Source organism: Callithrix jacchus, chromosome 2, assembly GCF_049354715.1.
Source record: "Callithrix jacchus isolate 240 chromosome 2, calJac240_pri, whole genome shotgun sequence".
Lineage (NCBI taxonomy): Eukaryota > Metazoa > Chordata > Mammalia > Primates > Cebidae > Callithrix > Callithrix jacchus.
Genome location: NC_133503.1, coordinates 36944970 through 36966989, shown reverse-complemented (window position 1 = coordinate 36966989; position 22020 = coordinate 36944970). Strand labels below are relative to the sequence as shown.

The 22020-nt window shown below is 43.7% G+C and overlaps 2 protein-coding genes across 3 annotated transcripts in view; one reads left to right on the top strand and one right to left on the bottom strand.

Moving 5' to 3' along the window:
* The window catches only part of LOC100389376 (uncharacterized), an 86831-nt gene extending 76810 nt beyond the window's left edge, over nucleotides 1–10021 (bottom strand). Inside the window, exon 1 of the mRNA XM_035285897.3 lies at nucleotides 9719–10021. Coding sequence (XP_035141788.1) covers nucleotides 9719–9900 — 182 coding nt within the window. The 5' untranslated portion in view covers nucleotides 9901–10021. The remainder of the gene's footprint in view (nucleotides 1–9718) is intronic.
* Nucleotides 9955–22020, top strand: part of ETF1 (eukaryotic translation termination factor 1) — a 35617-nt gene continuing 23551 nt past the window's right edge. The window contains exons 1-3 of one of the 2 annotated variants that reach the window (XM_078360559.1): nucleotides 9955–10026; nucleotides 10187–10290; nucleotides 16584–16641. Coding sequence is in view for 1 of the 2 variants with exons in the window: in XM_002744206.7 (XP_002744252.1) it covers nucleotides 10205–10290 (86 nt within the window). In the remaining variant the exon portion in view is untranslated. The remainder of the gene's footprint in view (nucleotides 10027–10186; nucleotides 10291–16583; nucleotides 16642–22020) is intronic. The other variant, XM_002744206.7, reaches the window with a different exon arrangement.

Sequence of the window (22020 nt, the reverse complement as noted above, 5' to 3'; positions counted from 1 at the left end):
AATACTAATCTTTTCTGGAGACTCACTCAAAATGTTACATGGCATCAGTGGCCAAATTAACACAAGATTGTCACAAAAGAAATGATTTGGTTTTCTTTAGTAGAGCCTCGCTTTTGTGGTTATAACTACTTGCTTGGGTCCCAAGAAGAACTTATGGGATGCCTCTTACACTAACCGTTTGTTTTCTGGGGGTTTTGTTTGGTTGATTTTTTGAGATGGAATCTTGCTCTGTTGCCCAGGCTGGAGAGGTGTGATCTTGGCTCACTGCAACCTCTGCCTCAGCCTCCTGAGTAGCTGGGACTACAGGTACCCACCACAACATCCAGCTTTTTTTTTTCTTATGAGAGACAAGGTCTTACTCTCACCCAGGCTGGAATGTAGTGTCGTGATCATGGCTCACTGTAGCCTCTGCCTCCTGGGTTCAAACAATTCTCCTACCCCAGCTTACCTAGTAGCTGGGATTACATGCACTCGCCACCACACCCAGCTAAGTTTTGTATTTTTAGTAGAGATGGGGTTTCACCTTCTTGGCCAGGCTGATCTTGAACTCCTAACCTCAGGTAATCCACTCACCTTGGCCTCCCAAAATGCTGGGATTACAGGCTTGAGCCACCATGCCCAGTCTTGCTGTCACCCAGGCTATAGTGCATTGATGTATTCATAGCTCACTGCAACCTTGAACTCTTGGGCTCAAGCAATCCTGCCTCAGCCTCTCAAGTAGTTAAGACTACAGGTGCACACCACCTCACCTGGCTTATTATTTTTTTTTTTGAGATGGAGTCTTGCCCAAGCTAGGGTGCAGTGGCCCAATCTCAGCTCACTGCAACCTGTGCCTCCCAGATTCCAGTGATTCTCCTGCCTCAGTTTACCAATAACTAGGACTACAGGCACATGCCACCATGCCCAGCTAATTTTTGTTTTTTTAAGTAGAGATGGGTTTCACCATATTGGCCAGTCTGGTCACAAACTCCTGACCTTGTGATCCACCTACCTCACCCTCCCAAAGTGGTGCTGGGATTATAGATATTAGCCACTGTGCCTGGTGTTTGTTTGTTTGTTTTTTGAGACGTCTCACTCTGTCATACAGGCTGGAGTACAGTGGTACCATCACAGCTCACTTCAGACCTCCACCTCCCAATCTCAAGTGATCCTCTCACCTAAGCCTCTGGAGTGACTGGGACCACAGGCGCACACTACTGTGCCAGGCTGACTTTCTTTTTTGGTAGAAATGAGGTCACTACATTGCCAAGGTTGACCTCACACGACCTCAAGCAATCTTCCCACCTCAGCCTCCCAAAATGGTGGGATTACAAGCATGAGACATTGTGCCCAGCCCGATTATTTGTGCTGAGTCAGGTATACATTATCAGTAGAAATACTATATACATGTGTACATAATATATCAATTCTCAGGGAGATCAAGACATTCCATTTCTTTGATCCACATAACATAATGACTACAGCAAGATGGAGCAGCAGAAATAAAAGCAAGTTCTTACAAATGGTGCATAAGAAGATGGGTGTAAAGAAGCAACTCAAATTTTGGAAATAACATTTCAAGAAAAGACCCTTTACCATTTCAGATACCACTGCAACTCCATTCTCTTCTCCAGTCATAAGGCCAGTTTTTTTGTTTGAGACAGAGCCTCACTCTGTCACCCAGGCTGGACTGCAATGGTACAATCTCAACCTCCACTTCCCAGGTTCAAGCAATTCTCCTGACTCAGTCTCCCAAGTAGCTGGGATTACAAGTGCCCACCATCATGCTTGGCTAATTTTTGTATTTTTAGTAGAGGTGGGGTTTTACCATGTTGGCCAGGTTAGTCTCGAACTCGTGACCTCAGGTGATCTGCCCACCTCAGCCTCCCAAAGAGCTGGGATTACAGGCATAAGCCACCAACCAACTCTTAAGCCCACTTTGTAAGGGCTTTGTCGTCTCCCTTTCCCCCCACCTCTAGTATCAGAATACAAAATAAGTGAAAACCCTAGGAACAGATAAAGGAGCTACAAGGCGACCTACAGCACTCCGAACAACATGTAGGAGGTACTTTAGCAATTATGGAATTAATGAAATAGGCATTTGAGTAGATAAACAATTGAATATCAGCAATTTCTTATAGTTAACCCTATTACGAGGAGCCATTTCTGCTACAGTAGGTCAGGAAATCTGTCTTGACACTAAAAAGAAGACTGCAGCTGAGCATCAAACCAGCCTTTAATGTATGCATCAGCCCTGCAATCAGGAATAGGAAAATAAAATGTTTCACCAAGCTCACAAGTTCTTAAACAGATTGTTGAAGCCCCTGACTGAGATGGTGAAGATTAGGGTCAAAGGTGATGAGGATGTGAGGTGGGGAGTCCATAAGGGACCGATTATAAAGTGCAAGATTGTGAATATTGATTATTTTTAGGGAAATGGTCCATTGCTTTCACTAGTTTCTCAGAGTCTGTTCCAAAGAGGGCTAACCAGATTTCCTATATGGGAAATTTACTAGCTTAAATGGCTTCAAGACCTACCATACCAGTCAGTCACCCCTTTGCCATTTGCCATCCCCTCAATCCTATGCATTTACTTAGCACCCTTTTCCTACCATCCACCTCCTTGGTGTATACCTTCCCCACTCAGCTCACAGATATTTCACTCAAATTCTTATTTTTTTTTTTTTTTTTTTTTGAAACGGAGTCTCGCACTGTCACCCAGGCTGGAGTGCAGTGGTTCGATTTCGGCTTACTGCAACCTCTTCCTCCCATTTCAAGCGATTCTCCAGCCTCAGCCTCCCCAGTAGCTGGGACTACAGGCACACTCCACCATGCCCAGCTAATTTTTTGTATTTTTAGTAGAGACAGGGCTTCACCGTCTTGCCCAGTCTGGTGTCAAACTCCTGAGCTCAGGCAATCCACCCACCTCTGCCTTCCAAAGTGCTGAGATTACAGGCATGAGACACCACGCCCCGCCCTACACTCTAATTTTTTAACTTGTTAATGTTCCACTTAGCAATTTCATCGTTTTTTTGGAGATGGAGTCTCTCTGTCAATCCAGACGGTAGTGCAATGGCACAATCTCGGCTCACTGCAACCTCCGCCTCCTGGGTTCAAGCAATTCTCCTGCCTCAGCCTCCCAAGTAGCTGGGACTACAGGCGCGCGCCACCATGCCCAGCTAATTTTTGTATTTTTAATAGAGACGGGGTTTCACCATGTTGACCAGGATGGTCTCGATCTCTTGACCTTGTGATCCACCCACCTCGGCCTCCTTCTGGATTATTTTGAAGCCAATTCTAGACTTGACAATTTGATTCAAAATATATACTACTAAAAGGATTATAGTACAACATCTATCATTGTCACACCTTTTAACATCTTTATAGCAAACAAGAATATATTTTTCCCAATAGTGTTCTAACTTTAAAGTTGATCTGAGTCAGGAACCAAGGGTCACACCCACATTGTTTGACATGTGCAAGTTCCTTTTAATCTAGGCTTCCCTGCCTTTTTTCCCCTTCACAGTTTATTTTAGAAACTGGACCACTGGTCCCGTAGCGTCTCCTACATTCTAGATTTTACTAATTGCTTCCCTGTGACGTAATTTACTGTGTTCCTCCGTCCCAATTAATCTGATTCAAGTTCAGTGTTTTGACATAGGATTTTGTTCTGTTCCCCAAGCTGGAGTGTGGTGGTGCTATCATAGCTCATCGTAACCTCAAACTCCTGAGCTCAGGCAATCCTCCTGCATCACCCTCCCAAACAGCTAGGATTACAGGTACTCGCCACCATACCCAGCTGATTGAAAATGATTTTTGTAGAAATGGCACTTTTACTACGTATGTTGTTTGGGCTGTTGTCAAACTCCTTAAGCCAAGTCATCTTCCCACCCTGGCCTCCCAAAGCACTGGGATTACAAGCATGAGCCTCTCACCCAGCTTGTTTCGTTTTTCTACAGTAGGCAGTGTGCATTTCCATCAGAGGGCACATAATTTCGGTTGGCTTTGTCATGTTAGTAGCCACTGATGATCATTACCTAGATCTCTAATTTCATTAAAGGTATATTATTTTACTTTGTCTTGTCTTTTTTTTGTTGAGACAGAGTTTCGCTCCTGTTACCCAGGCTGGAGAGCAATGGCGCGATCTTGGCTCACCGCAACCTCTGCCTCCTGGGTTCAGGCAATTCTCATGCCTCAGCCTCTTGAGTAGCTGGGATTACAGGCACGCACCACCATGCCCAGCTGATTTTTTTGTATTTTTAGTAGAGACGGGATTTAACCATGTTGACCAGGACGGTCTCGATCTCTTGACCTCGTGATCCAACCTCCTCGGCCTCCCAAAGTGCTGGGATTACAGGTGTGAGTCACCATGCCTGGCTTGTCTTCTCATTTTTAGTTGGAATACCTCTATAGTGAGAAAATTCCCCTTTTAACAAGTACAAAGTTACACTGCAATGTATCTATATATAAGGGAAGACCAGTTAAATGCTCAGCTCTTTTCCTTTATTTACCAGTTTTCAGAATGATTTGATTCCATAATCAAAGGTGGGGAAATTAGGTTTCTTGGCTGTCATTGTGAACTCATGGATTTTGACTTATTTTTGTGTTTCACTTCATTGCAACTTCTTAGTGATACTTAAATTGTTCTAACCCTGGCCTGAGAGCCTCTTTTTGTTGGCTTTTAAGTTCTTTTGACAAAATTCCAGTACGCTGTGTTACTTTTTTTGCTTACTGATATAACCAGGTATTCCAGACTCACCTTGTTCATTTCTGCTTCAGTCCAAGAAACTACTTCTTTTATCTGTTATCTTACTTAACATCCCTATGTCTCCCCTGCATCCCCACACACACACACAAAATATATATATATATATATATATGGACTGAATTACATCTAAGCATTTTCTGTACTTGTCCCAGTGCTGGACCATAAAAGTGGCAATAAATATTTATGGAATTGAACTAAAAGATTAGCATTTGTCTAGCTATTCTACAAGTATCTCTATTCAATCAAACAAGGCACCACTGGCAACATTAAGCACTTGCCTCTTCAGGTGGTCCAAGCAGGGTTCAGGCTCTCCCTATGAATACACTTATATGCTAGAGGTAGACCCCAGCTAATGAGCTCTCCCTAGAACAAATACTCTGTCAGGTACACACACACACACACACACACACACCTTTTTTTATACTGAGACGATGAGCTTATTTTCTCAAAGGAGGAAATCATTATAGAATAAAGCCAGAGTAATGGCCAGTATCTGCTTAATTTAACAAGATGACAAACTCATGTAAAGATGTCTGATCCTCTAGAGAGGAAACTGTCATTCCTTAGCTGCAGTCCCCAATCCAACTGAAGGATTACATTTCACCACTAGGTGTCCACAGAGGAACAAAGAGATACCTTACACTTGCCCATTCCAACTCCCTTTCACACACACTACACTCCATAAACAACTTGTCCTATGTCAATTTATTAAAAACCTTCAATCTTGTTTTACTACAGCTTAGGTCTTCATTTACTTTAACTTATGAGATATCCTGGCTGGGCGCAGTGGCTCACACCTGTAATCCCAGTACTTTGGGAGGCCGAGGCAGGCGGATCACAAAGTCAGGAGTTTGAGACCAGCCTGGCCAATATGGTGAAACCCCATCTCTACTAGAAAAAAAAATACTAAAATTAGCTGGGCATGGTAGTGGACACCTGTAGTCCCAGCTGCTCAGGAGGCTGAGGCAGAAGAATCATTTGAACCCAGAAGGTGCAGGTTGCAGTGAGCTGAGATTGCGCCACTGTACTCCAGCCTGGGCAACAGCAAGACTCCTTCTCAAATAAAAATTTTTAAAAAATTTACATACAACTCTCTCATAGGGGCAGGGTAAGCAAACATAATTGGTAAGATACCTAGGAAAAAGTCATTCATTCTAATATAGTTAATGAGAAAAACCACATTTCATTTCTCTACACTGTCAACACAGAACACTTCTGTGATCAGATGTGTGGGTTTATTCCACACCAAGCAATTCTCCAACTCTGAACACCAGCCTGGTGTCCTACAATTCAATTCAATTCTGACATTACCTACCTGGAGTTGGCTTCAGATCCCACAAATTGAGGGCTCAGTCTCAAGGCTGCCCTCATTTCAGATGCCAGTCCCAAGTTCCTCCAGGTTGTGACCTGATTTCTAACCAACTGGCTAAAAATCAGGGTACCAATGACCCCACTCCCCATCAGGCTTGATAATCTGCTAGGACAGCTTACAGAATTCAGGGAAAAAGACTTTGTTTACCCATTCATTATGAAAGATATGACAAAGGAAGCACAAATGATCAGCAAGATAAAGAGGTACATAGCGTGAGATCCAGGAGGGTTCTGAGCCCAGGGGCTTCTGTTCCTGTGGAGTTGTGATGTGCCAACCTCCCATCATATAGATGCATACGCCAACCTAGAAGCTCATCAAATCTTGTTCAAGTTTTTAGAGAGCTTAATATAGCTTAATCTCCAGCCTCCACCCATTCTCTCCAGTGGTCAGTGGGTGGGGCTGAAAGCTCCAACTCTGTAATCATTTCATATTTCTGATGACCAGATCCACCATAAGCCACTGCATTAGCATAAACCCAGGTGTGATCAAAAGAGGTTCATTATGAATACAAAAGACACTCCTATCATTTAGGAAATTGCAAGGGAACCAGGGGCAAAGAGCAAATACATTTCAATTTATACCACATTTAGGACATATAATACCCAATATTTTAAACTCCAATTCTGAAAAGCTACAAACTTCTAACAATTATTAACAATTCTAACAGCACTTAAGTAGACAGAGGAAGAGATCCCACACTCCCATTGTACTGGCTTCCTCTTTCCACCAGGAGAAACAAATCCCTAGGAATTGTACTTTGGATCTGCTCCATCTTTGGTCTCTCAACTTTTGTTTTCTGCTAGAGAACAACTGAGTCATGTTACAGGTTCTCAATAGATGAGTACGGAAAATAGTGGAAGAGGAAAGAACAAATTAGAAAAAACTAAAAAAGTAAGGGAACATTAAAAGGGAACTAATATATGACATATGCATACTAGAAAGGGTACTAGGTGCTTTATGTAAATTATTTAATCCATCAACAGTCCCATAAAATGGGTAGTATCCCATTTTACAGGCAAAAAAAATTCTGAAAGATTTAAGGAATAACTTTCCCAAGTTAAGGAGCGGAGTCAGGGTTCAAACCTAAGGCTACTAACTCAACAGAACTTTCGGGCCGGGCACACTGGCTCACGCCTGTAATCCCAGCACTTTGGGAGGCCAAGGCAGGGGGATCATGAGGTCAGGAGTTCGAGACCAGCCTGACCAACATGGTGAAACCCCGTCTCTACTAAAAATACAGTTAGCCAGGCATGGTGGCACATGCCTGTAATCCCAGCTAATCGGCTGGCTGAGGCAGGAGAATCACTTGCACCCTGGAGGCAGAGGCTGCAGTGAGCCGAGATCGCATCACTGCACTCCAGTCTGGGCAATAGAACAAGATACCATCTCAAACAAACAAACAAACAAACAAAAAAGAACAGGAAAGGGAGTGGGGCAATCTAATATAGAAAGGAGGAACTAGGACAAGAGGAATGACATAAGGAAAACCTTGGACACAGCTGATTCCTAGTCAGTAAGTAGTGTTTATGACTTAAGAAGACCCCTCCGTTCACTACTAAACACAGTGAATGACACACACAGCAGGAGCACAATATTATATAACAAGTGAACATATGACAAAAACTACAAAATGGAACCCAAAGAAGAGGTTCCAACCCGAGATTCAATTCCTGGGGGACAGAAGTATGTATGACTATGTCCCCACTCTATGAAAATATAGGTAATGGGGTCACTATAATAGATTGGACACCAAACATGGAGTTGGGCAGCCATAAACTAGCTGTGGAACTGAGCAAGTCTCTTTCACTTTTCTTTGCCTCAGTTTACCCATGTATGACATGGAGGTCATACCACCATCTTCAAAGTGTGGACATAGTTTATAAAACATGCAAGAAGTATTCAAAGACCATACAAATGAAAGTGCATGATTGATATCACTACTTACATGTCTCATAAGCAATCTCAAACTTAACAGGCCCAAGATGAAATTCTCAATCATCTCCCAGCACCTGCTCCTCACCTTTCCCACCTCAGTAAATGTCACCACTTCAGTACTCTGGAAACCATTCTTGGTTTTCCTCATCCAATCTATCAGCCAGTCCTAATTACACTTATTTATTTTTCCCTTGAGACAAGATCTCGCTCTGACGCCCAGGCTGGAGTGCAGTGGCGAGATCTCAGCTCACCGCAGGCTCGAATTCCTGGGCTCAAGGGTTCCTCCCACCTCAGCCTCCCAAGCAGCTGGGACTACTGGTGCGGGCCACCACACCCGGCTTTTTGTACTTTTTGTAGAGATGGAATCTTGCCATGTTGCCCACGCTGCTCTCAAACTCCTGGGCTCAAGCGATCCTCCCCGCTTGGCCTCCCAAAGGGCCAGGATTACAGCTGTGGGCCACTGCACCAGGCCCTCCATTCACTTCTATCTGCACTGTCACCAACCTAGTGTAAGCGAAAATCAACTCTCACATGCTAATGAAGCAGCCAAAATAGTCTCTGGGCTTCTCTTGTGCTCTCTCCAGTCCAAACCATCGCTCTAAACACTTTACCCACTGTTCTTGAAAGAAGCCAAACTTCTGAATCTGGCTTAAAAGGCCCTACATGGTCTTTTCCCCTGCTGCTCCCTCAAACCACTCACCCCGTCCCTGACCTTGTGCCACCACACTGTACTCCTCAACTGTGTTCTGCTTCCCCTTGACAAACTCTTACTCATCATTTGGCTCCCATTTCAGAGTTGGGTCCCCGCCACACACTCTCAGAGCACCGTTAAGTACTTAAGCATTTGTATAATTATTTTATTATACAAAAGTATAAAATCACAAACGGTGAGAAACCCAATCGACTATAAGCTCCACGAGGGTAAGTACTGTCATCTGGTTCACCTCCGTATCAGGAAAACAGGGTCCAGCACACGGTCTGCGCTCAATATTTGAACCCAAACGAGGCAAGGGGAGACAAGGTAGCCACCTAAAAATCCTAACTCAAAAAGACAATGTTCTAACCGTATGTTCATGCCCATTTTGTTTCAACACACTCTCCACCTCCATTCTCAACGGCTCAGGCCAAACCACCCATGGAGATACCTCAGGTCTCCAAGCTCAGGCAGCCCCCGCTATCTTCTACCCCATAAAGTTCTAAGTCCAAAGGGAGACCGTGTCCTAGCTCTGGGGCGAGAGAAAAGAGGCCTCATTCGCCCCTGCGGGTGAGGGTCCCGGACCGCCAGGAGGCACGCTCCTCATCCAGACCTACTGGACAGGACTCCTCCACACCATTCCGCGCAGCCGTGACGCACGGACACCGCAACACTACGTCAGCTAAGAAGCCGCCGCGCGAGAGGCGCTTCTTCGCGGGTTCTCGTGCACCGTTCAAAACGCGCGTCGGGCCCGAGTGCCTAGCTTTGCGTCGCAGAGCGTCAGATGTCCACCCTATTCATGGAGGAGGGACGGAAAAGACGACGACCCCAGTCTTCTCTCTTTAAGAACCACCCCCATTCGAGCCTGACGGGCTCTGAGTAAACTCGCGAGAGCCACCGGCTTCCGCCCGCTTCCTCCTCTGACTTGCCAGGCCGGAAAAAGGGTGGTACCTCCCGCCCCCAGCCTTACCTCACAAGGCAGCGCGGACCCAGCTGAGGCCAATCGGCAGGTTCATTGTAGGCTGCGGAGCAGAGAGCCAATGAGAAGTCGCGGCGGACGCAGAACTTCTCCTCACTCGCACTGGCCCCCTCCCTTCCGCCCGCCGCCTTCCACTCCGCCCCTGGCGGAGGAAGTGATGTCACAGGCCCCATGTGAGCGGATTGCAACACATGCAGCTGCCTGGAGAGAGGGAGCCGGTGTCCTACGTCAGAGCCGCCGCCGCCGCGGAGCCGCCGCCGGGGAGGAGCAGCCGCTGCCGCCCAGGACTGGGCCCTTAGGTGAGACACGGGGAGAGAAATGCCGGCGACCTCTGCGGCGAGTTGCGCCGGGCCGGGAGGAGAGGGCCTCTGGGGGTGGCGAGGAAGGGGGCCGCTCTGCCCCAGCGGCGGCGCTAACTCTGTGGTCTTGGTGTCTCCGGGCCCCGCCGGGCCGCTCTAGGGAGGAGGAGGCGAGAAGATGGCGGACGACCCCAGTGCTGCCGACAGGAACGTGGAGATCTGGAAGATCAAGAAGCTCATTAAGAGCTTGGAGGCGGCCCGCGGGTGAGCGCCGCGTCCGGCACCCCCCGTGCCCTCTTGGTTCCCGGACCCCTCAGGATGGACGCCCCCGCGCCGCATGGCCGGATGAAGAGAACCAGGCACTAGCCAACTCCCGCCTTCTGGATCTCTGGGTAGTTGCCCCTGACCCAGGGGCGAGGGTCGGCGCGGCTGGCCCGAGAAGGGGTCCTTCCCCCGCATGGGGGTAAGGGGCCCGCGCTCCCGGGGTTTAGATCACTCGGCCTCCCTCGTGGTAGGCCACCGCTACTTTTGCACCCCTCCCTGGCCCTTAGGTCCAGCTCCTCTCTTCGGGTCCCAGGTGCTGCCACCCGTCTCGGGCGCTGTTGTAGCAGAGTGCTTGGCCTTCCTTTCCCAGCGCCCTTCCCTGATTTCCTCTTCTCCTTTCACGTTCCTCAGCCAGGCCTCATTAAAATGGCCTCCCCCTCTTGGGCTTCTGTGACCCGGGTGGGTGAAGTTTGGATGGGACGGGACGCAGAGGTGGCCAGGGATAGCTTCTTTCTGACTCCTGATTTCTCTGGGTCTTCCACCTGTCCCAAGATGACTTCGCCCAAGTCCTCTAATTACCCCGCAGCTTCCTGGTTTTAGCTGTTCCAGGACCCAGCTATAAACTGAAAATGCTAACGTATGCGCTATGTGAGGGGTGCTGGGTAGGTTTTGGTTGATGAATCTGCGTGAGTATGTCCAGGAGAAATACGGATTAGAGGGCCGTTTGATATGAATCATAACTACAGAGTCCTTGCTGTCATTTCTCTGAAACTTGTGGGCATATCGCTGTAGAGGTGCCTGATGAACTTAATGCTTGTTGAGTGAGATTCAGAATTGAATTAAATGGGCTTTGAGTCTTGTACGTTTTGGTAGGCTAGATTAAATTAGCTCTGTGTGCTTTTTTAAAAAAAATGTTCCTTCGAGGAAGGTATGCCAGAGTTATTCCTGTTTCCTTAGTTTATCACTTTATTTTTTTCCTTTCCCACTCATGGAAACTTTGTTTACAGGAAATGGCCCCCCCCAAAAAAAGTGTTTGGAACATTATTACATACTTGTATGTCTGAGCATTCTTAGAATAGCAGAATGGGCTGCCTCAGGCAATGTGAAAAGTTGATTTCAGCACAAGAATTTGACATTCTGGTTTCCAGCCCAGGACTGTCATTTATGGGTAGAGTTGCAGTTTTAGAATGACAGCTCCTCCAAACTCTTCATTATGGCTGTTTTATGAAAAAGGATGTGCGTAATTGTACTGAAGGCCGAGTTCACAGGTTGGTTTTGCTAGTGTTTTGTTCTTAATAAATTGGGGACAGTTCTATTTGGAATGAGACTTCTAAAAGTTTGGCCCCATTCCGTGACTTGGGCTTGTGCTCACTCTGGTTTACTGGAGAAACATTTAATATGAGTTGAAGGTAGTAGCGTATTTTTTAGTCCTATTTTTATTTAGGTTTTTCTTTGAATTTAATAGAATATTCAGACCTTCTTAATAATCTTACAGGAACTTGTGCCATATGGTAGGGTGAATAGTTATTCCCAAAATGTGAGAATATTGTACAGAAAGGGTAATATCGGTCACGACCCGTTATGTTGCACTACGAGGAATCAGCCAGGTTCTTTTGTTTCAGTAGGCTCTTCTGTGTTACTTGAACAATCCAGTATTGCATTTTATAGATCGCTGTTATTGCAGTATTAAGGGTGGATGTGACCTGTGGATTTGTTCTTACTACTTTCATTAGCAGGCAGGTTCACACGTTTTAATTTGCATACCTTATGTTCTCTGAAACAGTCCAAAAAAATTTAATTCATAACTATAATTTGCCTGTTTGAAGTAACATTGAAGATAACATTGCTTAATAAGTAACAGCATTATTTTCTACTGCTTGATGAAGGAAACTCATTCTTAAATTTGTTCTACCCATGTTACCTAGCCACTAGAAACTTTTAAGCCCCTCTTTAAAGGGTTTGAAGGCTTTATCTCTTTGTTTAGCAAAGTTCAATAAAGTTTAAAGCATGCTAAAAATGAAGTTATTAGGTATAGCTTGTCTTCCAAGTTGTTGAGTTTGGATATTTTAGACATGATTAAGCTGTCTAAAATAGTTAGAGGATCTTCCTCTAAACATTGTGGTTAATAATCATGTCCTGCTTTGCTTTTAATCAGGATTTGGTTGCATCTTGATCCCATGGAAATTTAAAATCTTGGCCATCTCTGGGTATTGGTAAAGGAGTCAGAAGATTCCCTGTTACATACCAGTTTTTGGAGAGGGGTATAGTTTCATTGCCAACTTGTGTTAGAGTCAGACTCTAGGTTTTCATAGATAATGTACAGTGGAAAATGTTCTTCCTATTTTACCTAGGGCTAAAATATTTTTAGGAGAATTGTAATGGGCTTTAAAGACAAACTGGATGACAAAATGAATCTGTATTTGCTGGTGTTTTGGAGATACTCTGGTTTTCAGGAGGAAACAGGTTGTTTTCAGGCATTGGTTATTGGCACAAGATAGACTTAGTGGTGAAGTAACAGAATTGTTTTGGAAATGAAAAAGTCATCTCCTCTTAGTAGTGTAGAATTCTAGGCATAGGAATCAAGGATTGGTTTTTAACAGTAGTTATTAAAATTTGCTAGAGCAAGAGTAATTTTGAAATTAAGATAATCCTATTTGATTATCTCTTGCAATGTGACCCAAATTTAATGTAGCTTGAAAAAGGAACCACCTGCAAAATGGGCTCACTAACTAATTACATATGAATAAAGAGGAGGGAAGTATGTTGGCAAAATAATTTGCTAAGCACATACTATATTACAGGCTGCGCTACATACAGTACATTATTAAGTCATTTAATCTTCACAACAATTATTGCCACCATTTGGTATACAAGACACCTGAGGCTAAAAGATAATTTGTCCGAGATGTCACAGCAAAAATGTAGCAGAGTTCAGAACTTAAATCAATGTGCTCTACTGGGTATATTTTATTTTCAGAAAATACAAAACTAGACTTCCTTAAAATGTAGACTGAGCTATAACAGACTCTACTTTATGTTACATGTGTGGAAGAGCACTGATAGAGGCCAAATTACTAAAATGGGAAACTGAGAGCATTCTGTTTTGTAACCAGCATCATACTTAATCTTCTGAGTTGAAAGGAGTGTCACACATATAACTTGGGTTTTAATTTGAGTAGAACATGCTTATTCGGTTTCAGGTAAGCCTGGTCGCATGTTAGTTTGTGTGTGCTAGTCAAATAACCAGCTAATTCTTTGGGTAGACATAGGCCCCACTTAAAGTTGGTAGTAGTTCTTCTCTGTTCATGACTGCTCCTGGTATAATCTCCACAGTTGGCCTATGAGGACAAATGTATACATAAACCAAAACTGGTTGAGAGTATCTTGAATAAAGAGCTAAAACAGGCGAACGTATGTTAGAAAAAAGGGGAGAATTGTTGCTTGTTTTTTTCTCTTGGTAGTTTCTGTGCAGGCAAGAGGTGGCCTCAGAAATAGTGTTGGACACTTATAGTTTTCAGGTAATATTAATAAAATCATAACTAGAGCCTGTTCTAGCCAGGGACAGTGGTGAATGTGATCAAGGAATGGACAGTGTTAATTTGGGTTGTGTCTGTGGGTGTTAAAATATCTTTTCACTTATCTTCACCAGGAAACCTTATGTGTTTCATATCTAATGAACACTTGGTTAGATTATCTTCTAGCCATAACTCTTATTTGAAGGTCAGTGTAGCTTGCAAACTTCTGCTCTAGTGTTTAGGCGTTTTAAAAACTTTTTACTTGAAAAGAACTTGTTGATATCTTAACTGAATGAAATAACATTAGTTGTTCCTGCCCCCAATACAACCATTTTTAAAGAATCCCCACTGAATTACATATAATTAAAAGTTAATATTTTGGCAAGATCATTGAATAGGTTAATATTCTAAATCTTAGAGATAATTAATATGAACAGATTTCTTAATTTATATACTTTGAATAAATTAAGGTATGTTAGATGTGTTTGAGTACCTTCCCCAAGTAAACATTGTTGGTTAATAGAATATTCACCTAAGTGATGATGGAAAGAATGTTTTCAAAGCACTGAATTTCACATTCTTTTTTTTCCACCCGCAGTATCCTTGAAGAGCTGGTTGTAGCTAAAGTGATGCTTTGTGGTCTTTGATACAAACACCTGAACCACTTAAAGTTCAGGCTCTTAAAGAGAACTTTTTTCGTCCTCTATTCTGGCTTTTTCCATGCCCCTCTCCAAACCCCACAAACTCTTGATGGTTAGATGGGTTAAAAGACCACATTAGAACAGGGCATGTTGACTCACGTCTGTAATCCCAGCGCTTGGAAGGCTGAGGTGGGCAGATCACTCGAAGTCAGGAGTTCGAGACCAGCCTGGCCAACATGGTGAAACCCTGCCTCTACTAAAAATACCAAAAATTTTCCAGGTGTGGTGGCATGCACCTGTAATCCCAGCTACTCGGGAGGCTGAGGCAGGAGGAACAGTTGAACCTTGCAGGTGGAGGTTGCAGTGAGCCAAGATTGTGCCGCTGCACTCCAGCCTGCGTGACAGTGAGACTGTGTCTCAAAAATAATAAAAAATAAAGACCACAGGAGAAAAAAGTTAAGAACTAGAATATTTTAAGTTTTGTAAGAAGACACAAATATAGAACAAACAACTACAGAAGTTGGCCTCTCTTTCCAAATTTGGGCTTCCACATGTGTAGCTATGGACATTAATCTTGGATTAGGTGGTGACAATTGAGATAATACAGGTTAAAATACCTAACACCACATTCGCCACATTGAGAGTGCTCTGTAAATGTTAGCTCTTTGCTTTTGTGTATACAAACATTGATTCTGTAGAGCTATCCTAATGGAGAATTGTATTAAGGCATCAGGATACAGATATCACCAACAGGTCTGAACTGTGAGAAAATGGAGAAATAAGAGAGAGAAAAGAGGTGGTAAGGGGAAGAGGACAGAGTATATATGCTAGAAAGGATGTGGTAGTGTTCCTTAGTTTCCTCCAAGTGTATAGGCTGTCTACCTCAACTCAGAACTAGTCCTAACAGCCATTGTCTCTGGCATGGTGTTCTGTGCACTATGAACCTAAAGAACAATTACTCCCCTTGAATTTCAAGTGTTGACAAACTTGCTGTTGTAATAGCAGATATACTTAACCTTCCAGCGAAGGTAGGCTTACTCTGGGCATACTGCTAGGTAAGCAAGAGTACATAATTAGAATATCATTTAAGGTAGAGTGCAATGGAGGTTTTATGTCTCTCCCATCTTCCCCATCCCCAAACACCAGTTGGACCCTTTCTTCAGAGATTGAGGGTTGGCCCAATGAGCACAGCCCCCTGTCTTGGCATGATAACTTGGTTGTTAAAAAAATTAGTGTCAGCTTTGCAGCAGGGCTAAATGGTCTTAGAGCCTATTTGAAGAGTGGAAAGGAGAAATTTGCCTTCGCACTGCTGGATCTGTCTAAGAGCCTGGACAGTAGAAATTTCTTCTCAGTCCAGCCTATTCTCTAGGGATCTCAGAATAGAACCTTCTCCTAGGATACATTCTGTAGGTGTCTCTTAATTCTTCAGCAGCCTGGTATCTTAGTGAGGGGGAGAAGGGATTAGAAAGGTTCAGGGCTCTTTTTCTCCAGCAGGTTAGAAATTGAGAGTCTGAAGTTTCTCACTGGGTACTGTACTCAAGTCTGATGAAGCTCCCTCTGATACAGTTTTTTCTTATGCCATTTGACACACTTAGGATCCTTGCCCACTGTCTTTACTCTTCTCACAAACCTTTCAGGTTCAGAGGACTTGACATTTTCCTGTGCCTGACAGCTGGTTCTTGTCATACAGATAACTCTGCCTTTTGAGTTTGTACTCTTGTTTTCACAATTACATTTGTTCTTCTAAGATCCCCTTTAGAAGAATGATCATAGTCAAAATAAAAGGTTCTTTTTGTTTTCCTGCCATGTCTGTGACCTTATAAACTAGATTTTCCTCCAAAATACACATCTAGGTATATGAAAATGAAGCCCAGAAATGAACTTCTACTATTAACTAGTAAGTTAATGGGCTTCACCAAACATCTGCCGTTAGTTGGGCACTAGACATTTTGGAAGAAATATGTAATAAAAAGAGAAAATGATCTGCCACACAACCATGGAATGATAATATAAACCATTTCCAACTTCATGTTAGTAAGTACGGAATAACATCGTACATGTTGAAAAAGATTTAGTATAAGTAGATGACTAGGGTCTTTCTTTTTCTTTTTCTTTCTTTTTCTTTTTTTTGAGACAGAGTCTCGTTCCCAGGCTTGAGTCCAATGGCATGATCTCAGCTCACTGTAACCTCCCAGGTAAGTGATTCTTCTGCCTCAGCTTCCCAAGTAGCTGGGATCACAGATTCGTGGTGCCATACCCAGCTAACTTTTTTTTTTTAAGACAGTCTGGCTCTGTTGCCCAGGCTGGAGTGCAATGGGGCAATCTCAGCTCACTGCCACCTCCGACTCCGAGGTTCAAGCAGTTCTCCTGCCTCAGCTTCCTGAGTAGTTGGGATTACAGGCGCCTGCCATGACGCCCAGCTAATTTTTGTGTTTTTATAGAGACAGGGTTTCACCATACTGGCCAGGCTGGTCTCGAACTCCAGACCCCAGGCAGTCCACCTGCCTCAGCCTCCCAGAGTGCTGGAATTACGTGCATGAGCCACTGCACATGGCCATTTTTGTACTTTATTAGTAGAGACGGGATTTTACCATGTTGGCCAGGCTGGTCTTGAACTCCTGACCTCATGATCCACCAACCTCAGCCTCCCAAAGTTCTGGGATTATAGGCGTGAGCCACTGCACCCAGCTGATTTTTGTATTTTCAGTAGAGTCAAGGTTTCACTTTGTTAGCCAGGCTGGTCTTGAACTCCTGATCTCAAAAGATTCACACACCTCAGCCTCTCAAATTGCTGGTATTACAGGTGTAAGCCACCGCACCCAGCCGCAGATGATTAGGGTCTTGGACAATGTCAAAAAGGGAAAGAGATTGTGTAACTACCCAGGCAAAAGTTAGTAAAATTCCTAGACAAGGTAAGTGTTGTCAAATACTAATGCCCAATATTATTTTGAAATATAGATGAAATTCATCTTTTTGTTTCTGAGACGGGGTCTTTTATTAAAAGCCAGTTACTTGGCCAGGTGTGGTGGCTCATGCCTGTAATCCCAGCACTTCAGGAGGCCAAGGTGGGCAGATTGCTTCAAGTCAGGAGTTTAAGACCAGCCTGGCCAACATGGTGAAACTGTGTCTACTAAAATAAAAAAAAAGTAGTCAGGTGTGGTGGTGGATGCCTGTAATCCCAGCTACTCAGGTGGCTGAGTCAAGAGAATTGCTTGAACCTGGGAGGCAGAGGTTGTAGTGAGCCGAGATCGTGCCAGTGCACTCAGCCTGGGTGATACAGCCAGACTCCATTCCCCAAAAAAGCCAGTTATTCATCCATGAGCTTCAGTTTTTCCACATGCTCCATGGGGGAAATAATGCTTGGTTTTTTTTCTTCTTTAAAAAAGGTAGTCTTGGCTAGGTGTGGTTGCTCATGCCTGGGCTATAATCCCACTACTTTGGGAGGTCTAGGCAGGTGGATCCCTGAGGTCAGGAGTTGGAGACCAATCTGGACAATGTGGTAAAACACTGTATCTACTAAAAACACGAAAATTAGCCATGTGTGGTAGCATATGCTTATAATCCCAGCTACTTGGGAGGTAGGAGAATCACTTGAACCCAAGAGGCAGAGGTTACAGTGAGCCAATACTAGCCTGGGATATTGAGCAAGGCTCTGTCTCCAAAAACAAAAAAAGTAAGAAACTAGTTTTCTGAGGATGAGTAGCATACCTTTTGACACATCCCCCATCCCCCACCAGTAACAGCTCTGTGAGGAAAGGTGGTATTTCCATTTTCATGGATGAAGAAATTGAAGTACATACAGGGAGTAAATAGCTGCCTAATATCACAGCCTTAGTAGGGGGCAATGCCAGACTCTGGACCCACTTTGCTGATTTCAAAGCCTGTCATGCTAATTTATATGACACTGTATTTCTTTTGCTGAATAGAGACATCTCCCATTCCCTTCTGAAAGGAATACTCTTGTCCATGGAGATTTGTCATTTACTAGAAGGAGCAGGTGTGCTGAGACTCAGGTGCAAAGATTTAGAGGAAAACAGGCATGCAATTTCTACCCTAGGAAGAACTTGGATACTGAACATGTTTATTCTTGATGAGCATCAGTGGTGAGGGAAATAACTTGTTGCAAAATCCCTCCCCAGAAGCTCATTTGTATATTAGAAAGAAGATCTAAGTAGTAAAGTAGTGAATCCCAAACCCTGGTTGTGATTGCAGTCTCTGGCTTTGTACTGTTGTAAGAACACTAGAGAAATTTTCCAGCTTTGAAGCTGCTTCCTGGTGGAATATTCCACTAGGTTTTGTGAAGATCTTTTAATTTTTCGTTTTAAGACTAATGCCTATCATTGTAGAAAAAGTGTACACACTCTACCAGACGTATACATTTTTGTTTTAGATGACTGAGTAATCTTTGTTCCTTGGGGGATAGAAAGCTAAAATGGCCTTTCGTGAATTTTATTCTGAAAATGTTTGGACATCTGAGTTATTCACCCTAGGGTGGAGGTTGCTTTAATGTCTCAGTAAGTTCCAGTCTTGGTATTTCTCCCATTTCGTAATAGCATCTGACTCTTCGGTCAGTTGCATAAACCAATTTCAGGTAACTTTTCTACCGCCTTTGAAGGGTAACAGAATTATCCCTCCTAATTTGATAGTCTAATCAAATTAGACTTTTATAAAAGGCAGCCCCATTCACCTGCCTCAAAGGTGGTAGTAGCCACAGGAGTTGGTTGGCATTAAAGTGAGGATCAACAAAATTAAAATAAGACACTTCATAAGGGTTGGTTTTGTTTAGTTCTTGTTTTTTTATGGTAAATGCCTTATAGTATGATGGTTTGAGCTTCTAGGTGAAGTGAAAGATGGGGACAATTAGTAATTTTAAGGCACAATTAGTTCCTCTCCAAGTACTGACAGATTTTTTATTGGTATTGTATTTGGTAGTTTAGAATAAATCTCTGGTGTTTGCTTAGGAGAGACTATAAAGAGATGATGGTCAGAATTGGCCATTTATTCATTTATCATGTTTGAGCACCACTGTGCTAAAATGATTTCTGCCCGCAAGAAGCTTATATACACTTGGGCCGGGCGTGGTGGCTCACACCTGTAATCCCAGCACTTTGGGAGGCTGAGGTGGGTGGATCACTTGAGATCAAGAACTCAAGACCAGTCTGCCCAACATGGCGAAACCCCATTTGTACTAAAAATACAAAAATTAGCCGGGTATGGTGGCCCACACCTGTAATCCCAGCTATTTGGGAGGCTGAGGCAGGAGAGTCACTTGAACCTGGGAGTCTGAGGTTGCAGTGAGCTAAGATGGTGCCACTGCATCCCAGCCTGGGCAACAGAGTGAGATTCTGTCTCAAAAAAGAGGCTTATGTATACTTACTGTAAACATTGTGTTTCTTTGTTTGATACTTGGTCGAAGAGGAAAGAGAAGTGAGGTATCAAGTCCCTCTGAAGTGACTAGCCATAGGGTCATATCAGAATATTGAACCCATGCCACAAAAGTTTTAGGAATTAATTTCTGTGGTTCTCCCTTATAAATTACAGTTACCAGTGTTCTGGCTATATTATTTTTGGTGTTGCGCTTTTGTTCTGTGAAAGATTTGGCAAGTCCTGTAATCCCGTAAAAGTGACCATCACCTGCTACTACAAAATCAGCTCATACTTCCAGATTTAACAGGATTCAAATAAGACTTCAGCCCCATCCGACATTACCTCTCTCCCCACCATTTCTAGTTGGGCCATAATACTTCTTTCCAACTGGTACTATTGGTGGAGGGGAGAAGATAGCAAAGGACTAGAGCTCCATCTCATTACCATTTAGTGATCAGTTACTATCTGTTCTCCAAGCTAGGCACTCAACCTATGTGATCTTGTAGAAAGAATCCTTGTGACCTTGTGAAGTAAGTAGAAACTGAGACCCACAGGGATTTGTGTGGTTTGCCTTTGGTCACACGGCCATTAAGTGATAGAACTGGACGTGAGCCTAAATCTAGGCTCCTCCTATTCTGTTCGTATATTAACCCCATATCAAAAAGACCATCTTAGTTTAAAACTTAGTTTTGCATATTTGGGAGAAGAAAAATGGAAAACACACAGTGAATAAAACAAGGACAGGCCAGGAGCAATGGCTCACACCTGTAATCCCAGCACTTTGGGAGGCTGAGGCGGGAGGGTCACAAAGTCAGAAGTTTGAGACCAGCCTGGCCAATATGGTGAAACCCTATCTCTACTAAAAATACAAAAGTTAGCTGAGCATGGTGGCGTGCACCTGAAATCCCAGCTACTTGGGAGGCTGAGACAGACGAGTTGCTTGAACCCGGGAGGCAGAGATCGCAGGGAGTCGAGGTTGCACCATTGCACTCCAGCCTGGGTGACAGGGTGAGACTCGATCTCAAAAAAAAAAAAAAGGACAGTTTGGGAAATGGAGTAGAAATTGAAGAGGAACTGATTGATTTTCAGGTAGTGATCCATGTAATACTGCTGGCTTAGTGACTTTTTCAGAAGTGATCTGAGATTTAAATTGAGCTTTGTGAAGCAGGCATAGATGGGAGTTTGAAAAGGGAGGTGGTGAAAAATTTGGCCGTCTATAGCCTAGGCACGACCCAGCCATCAAACCCTGGGATGAAAGCTTCTTGGGGAGTATATTGTACATCCCAATTAGGGAGTATAGTAGGCAGTCTCTAAAATGTTCCTAGTCCTAACCTGAAAGTAATTATGTGACTTACAAATGACTTGGATGGCAGAGTATTTGCTGGGGAAAGAGGGTTCGGGCTGGTAAAAGTTGGTTATCTCTGAGCTGTCACAATTCATTATGGTCGTATTATAGCTATGATGTCTTAGGTAGGTTTTAGGGTTTTTTGTTTTATTTGTGCTGCTATAATAGAATACCACAGATTGGTGTTCTGTTAAGGAACTGCTCTCTGCTTCCAAGCTGGCACCTTGAACGCTGCATTCTTGGTTGAGAAGGAACACTGTTCCTCTCATGGCAAGAGAACAAAAGAGAGATAGCCCACTCTTAGAAGCACTTTATCTCGTGTGTGTGTGTGTGTATGTGTGTGTCTGTGTGTGTGTGTGTGTGACTATAGCTCTCAAGTTTTACAAGCACCTTAGTTTAAATTAGCATGAATCTATTCATGAGGGCAGAGCCCCCATAATCTAAACACATCCCATCTGCCCCACCTTTCATTACTAGGGATTAAGTTTCCAACACATGAATTTGGGAGGACATCTTCAAACCAGAGCATAGGAAAAATGCAGCAAGTGACCTTTCCATTTTTCTTTGGGTGGAGGCAAGGTTGTGAAGACTCATTAGCTTCATATGATGCAAAGATGACTCCATGAAGAAAGCAAGCCAGTTACAGTGATTCTCACCTCTACTTCTGTATTAAAATCTTTTGTATTTGAGGCTGAGCATGGTGGCTCACACTATAATCCCAGCACTTTGGGAGGCCAAGGCAGGCAGATCACTTGAGGTCAGGAGTTTGAGACCAGCCTGGCCAACATGGTGATACTGTCTCTACTAAAAATTCAAAAAATAGCCAGGCATCGTGGCATGTGCCTGTAACCCTGGCTACTTC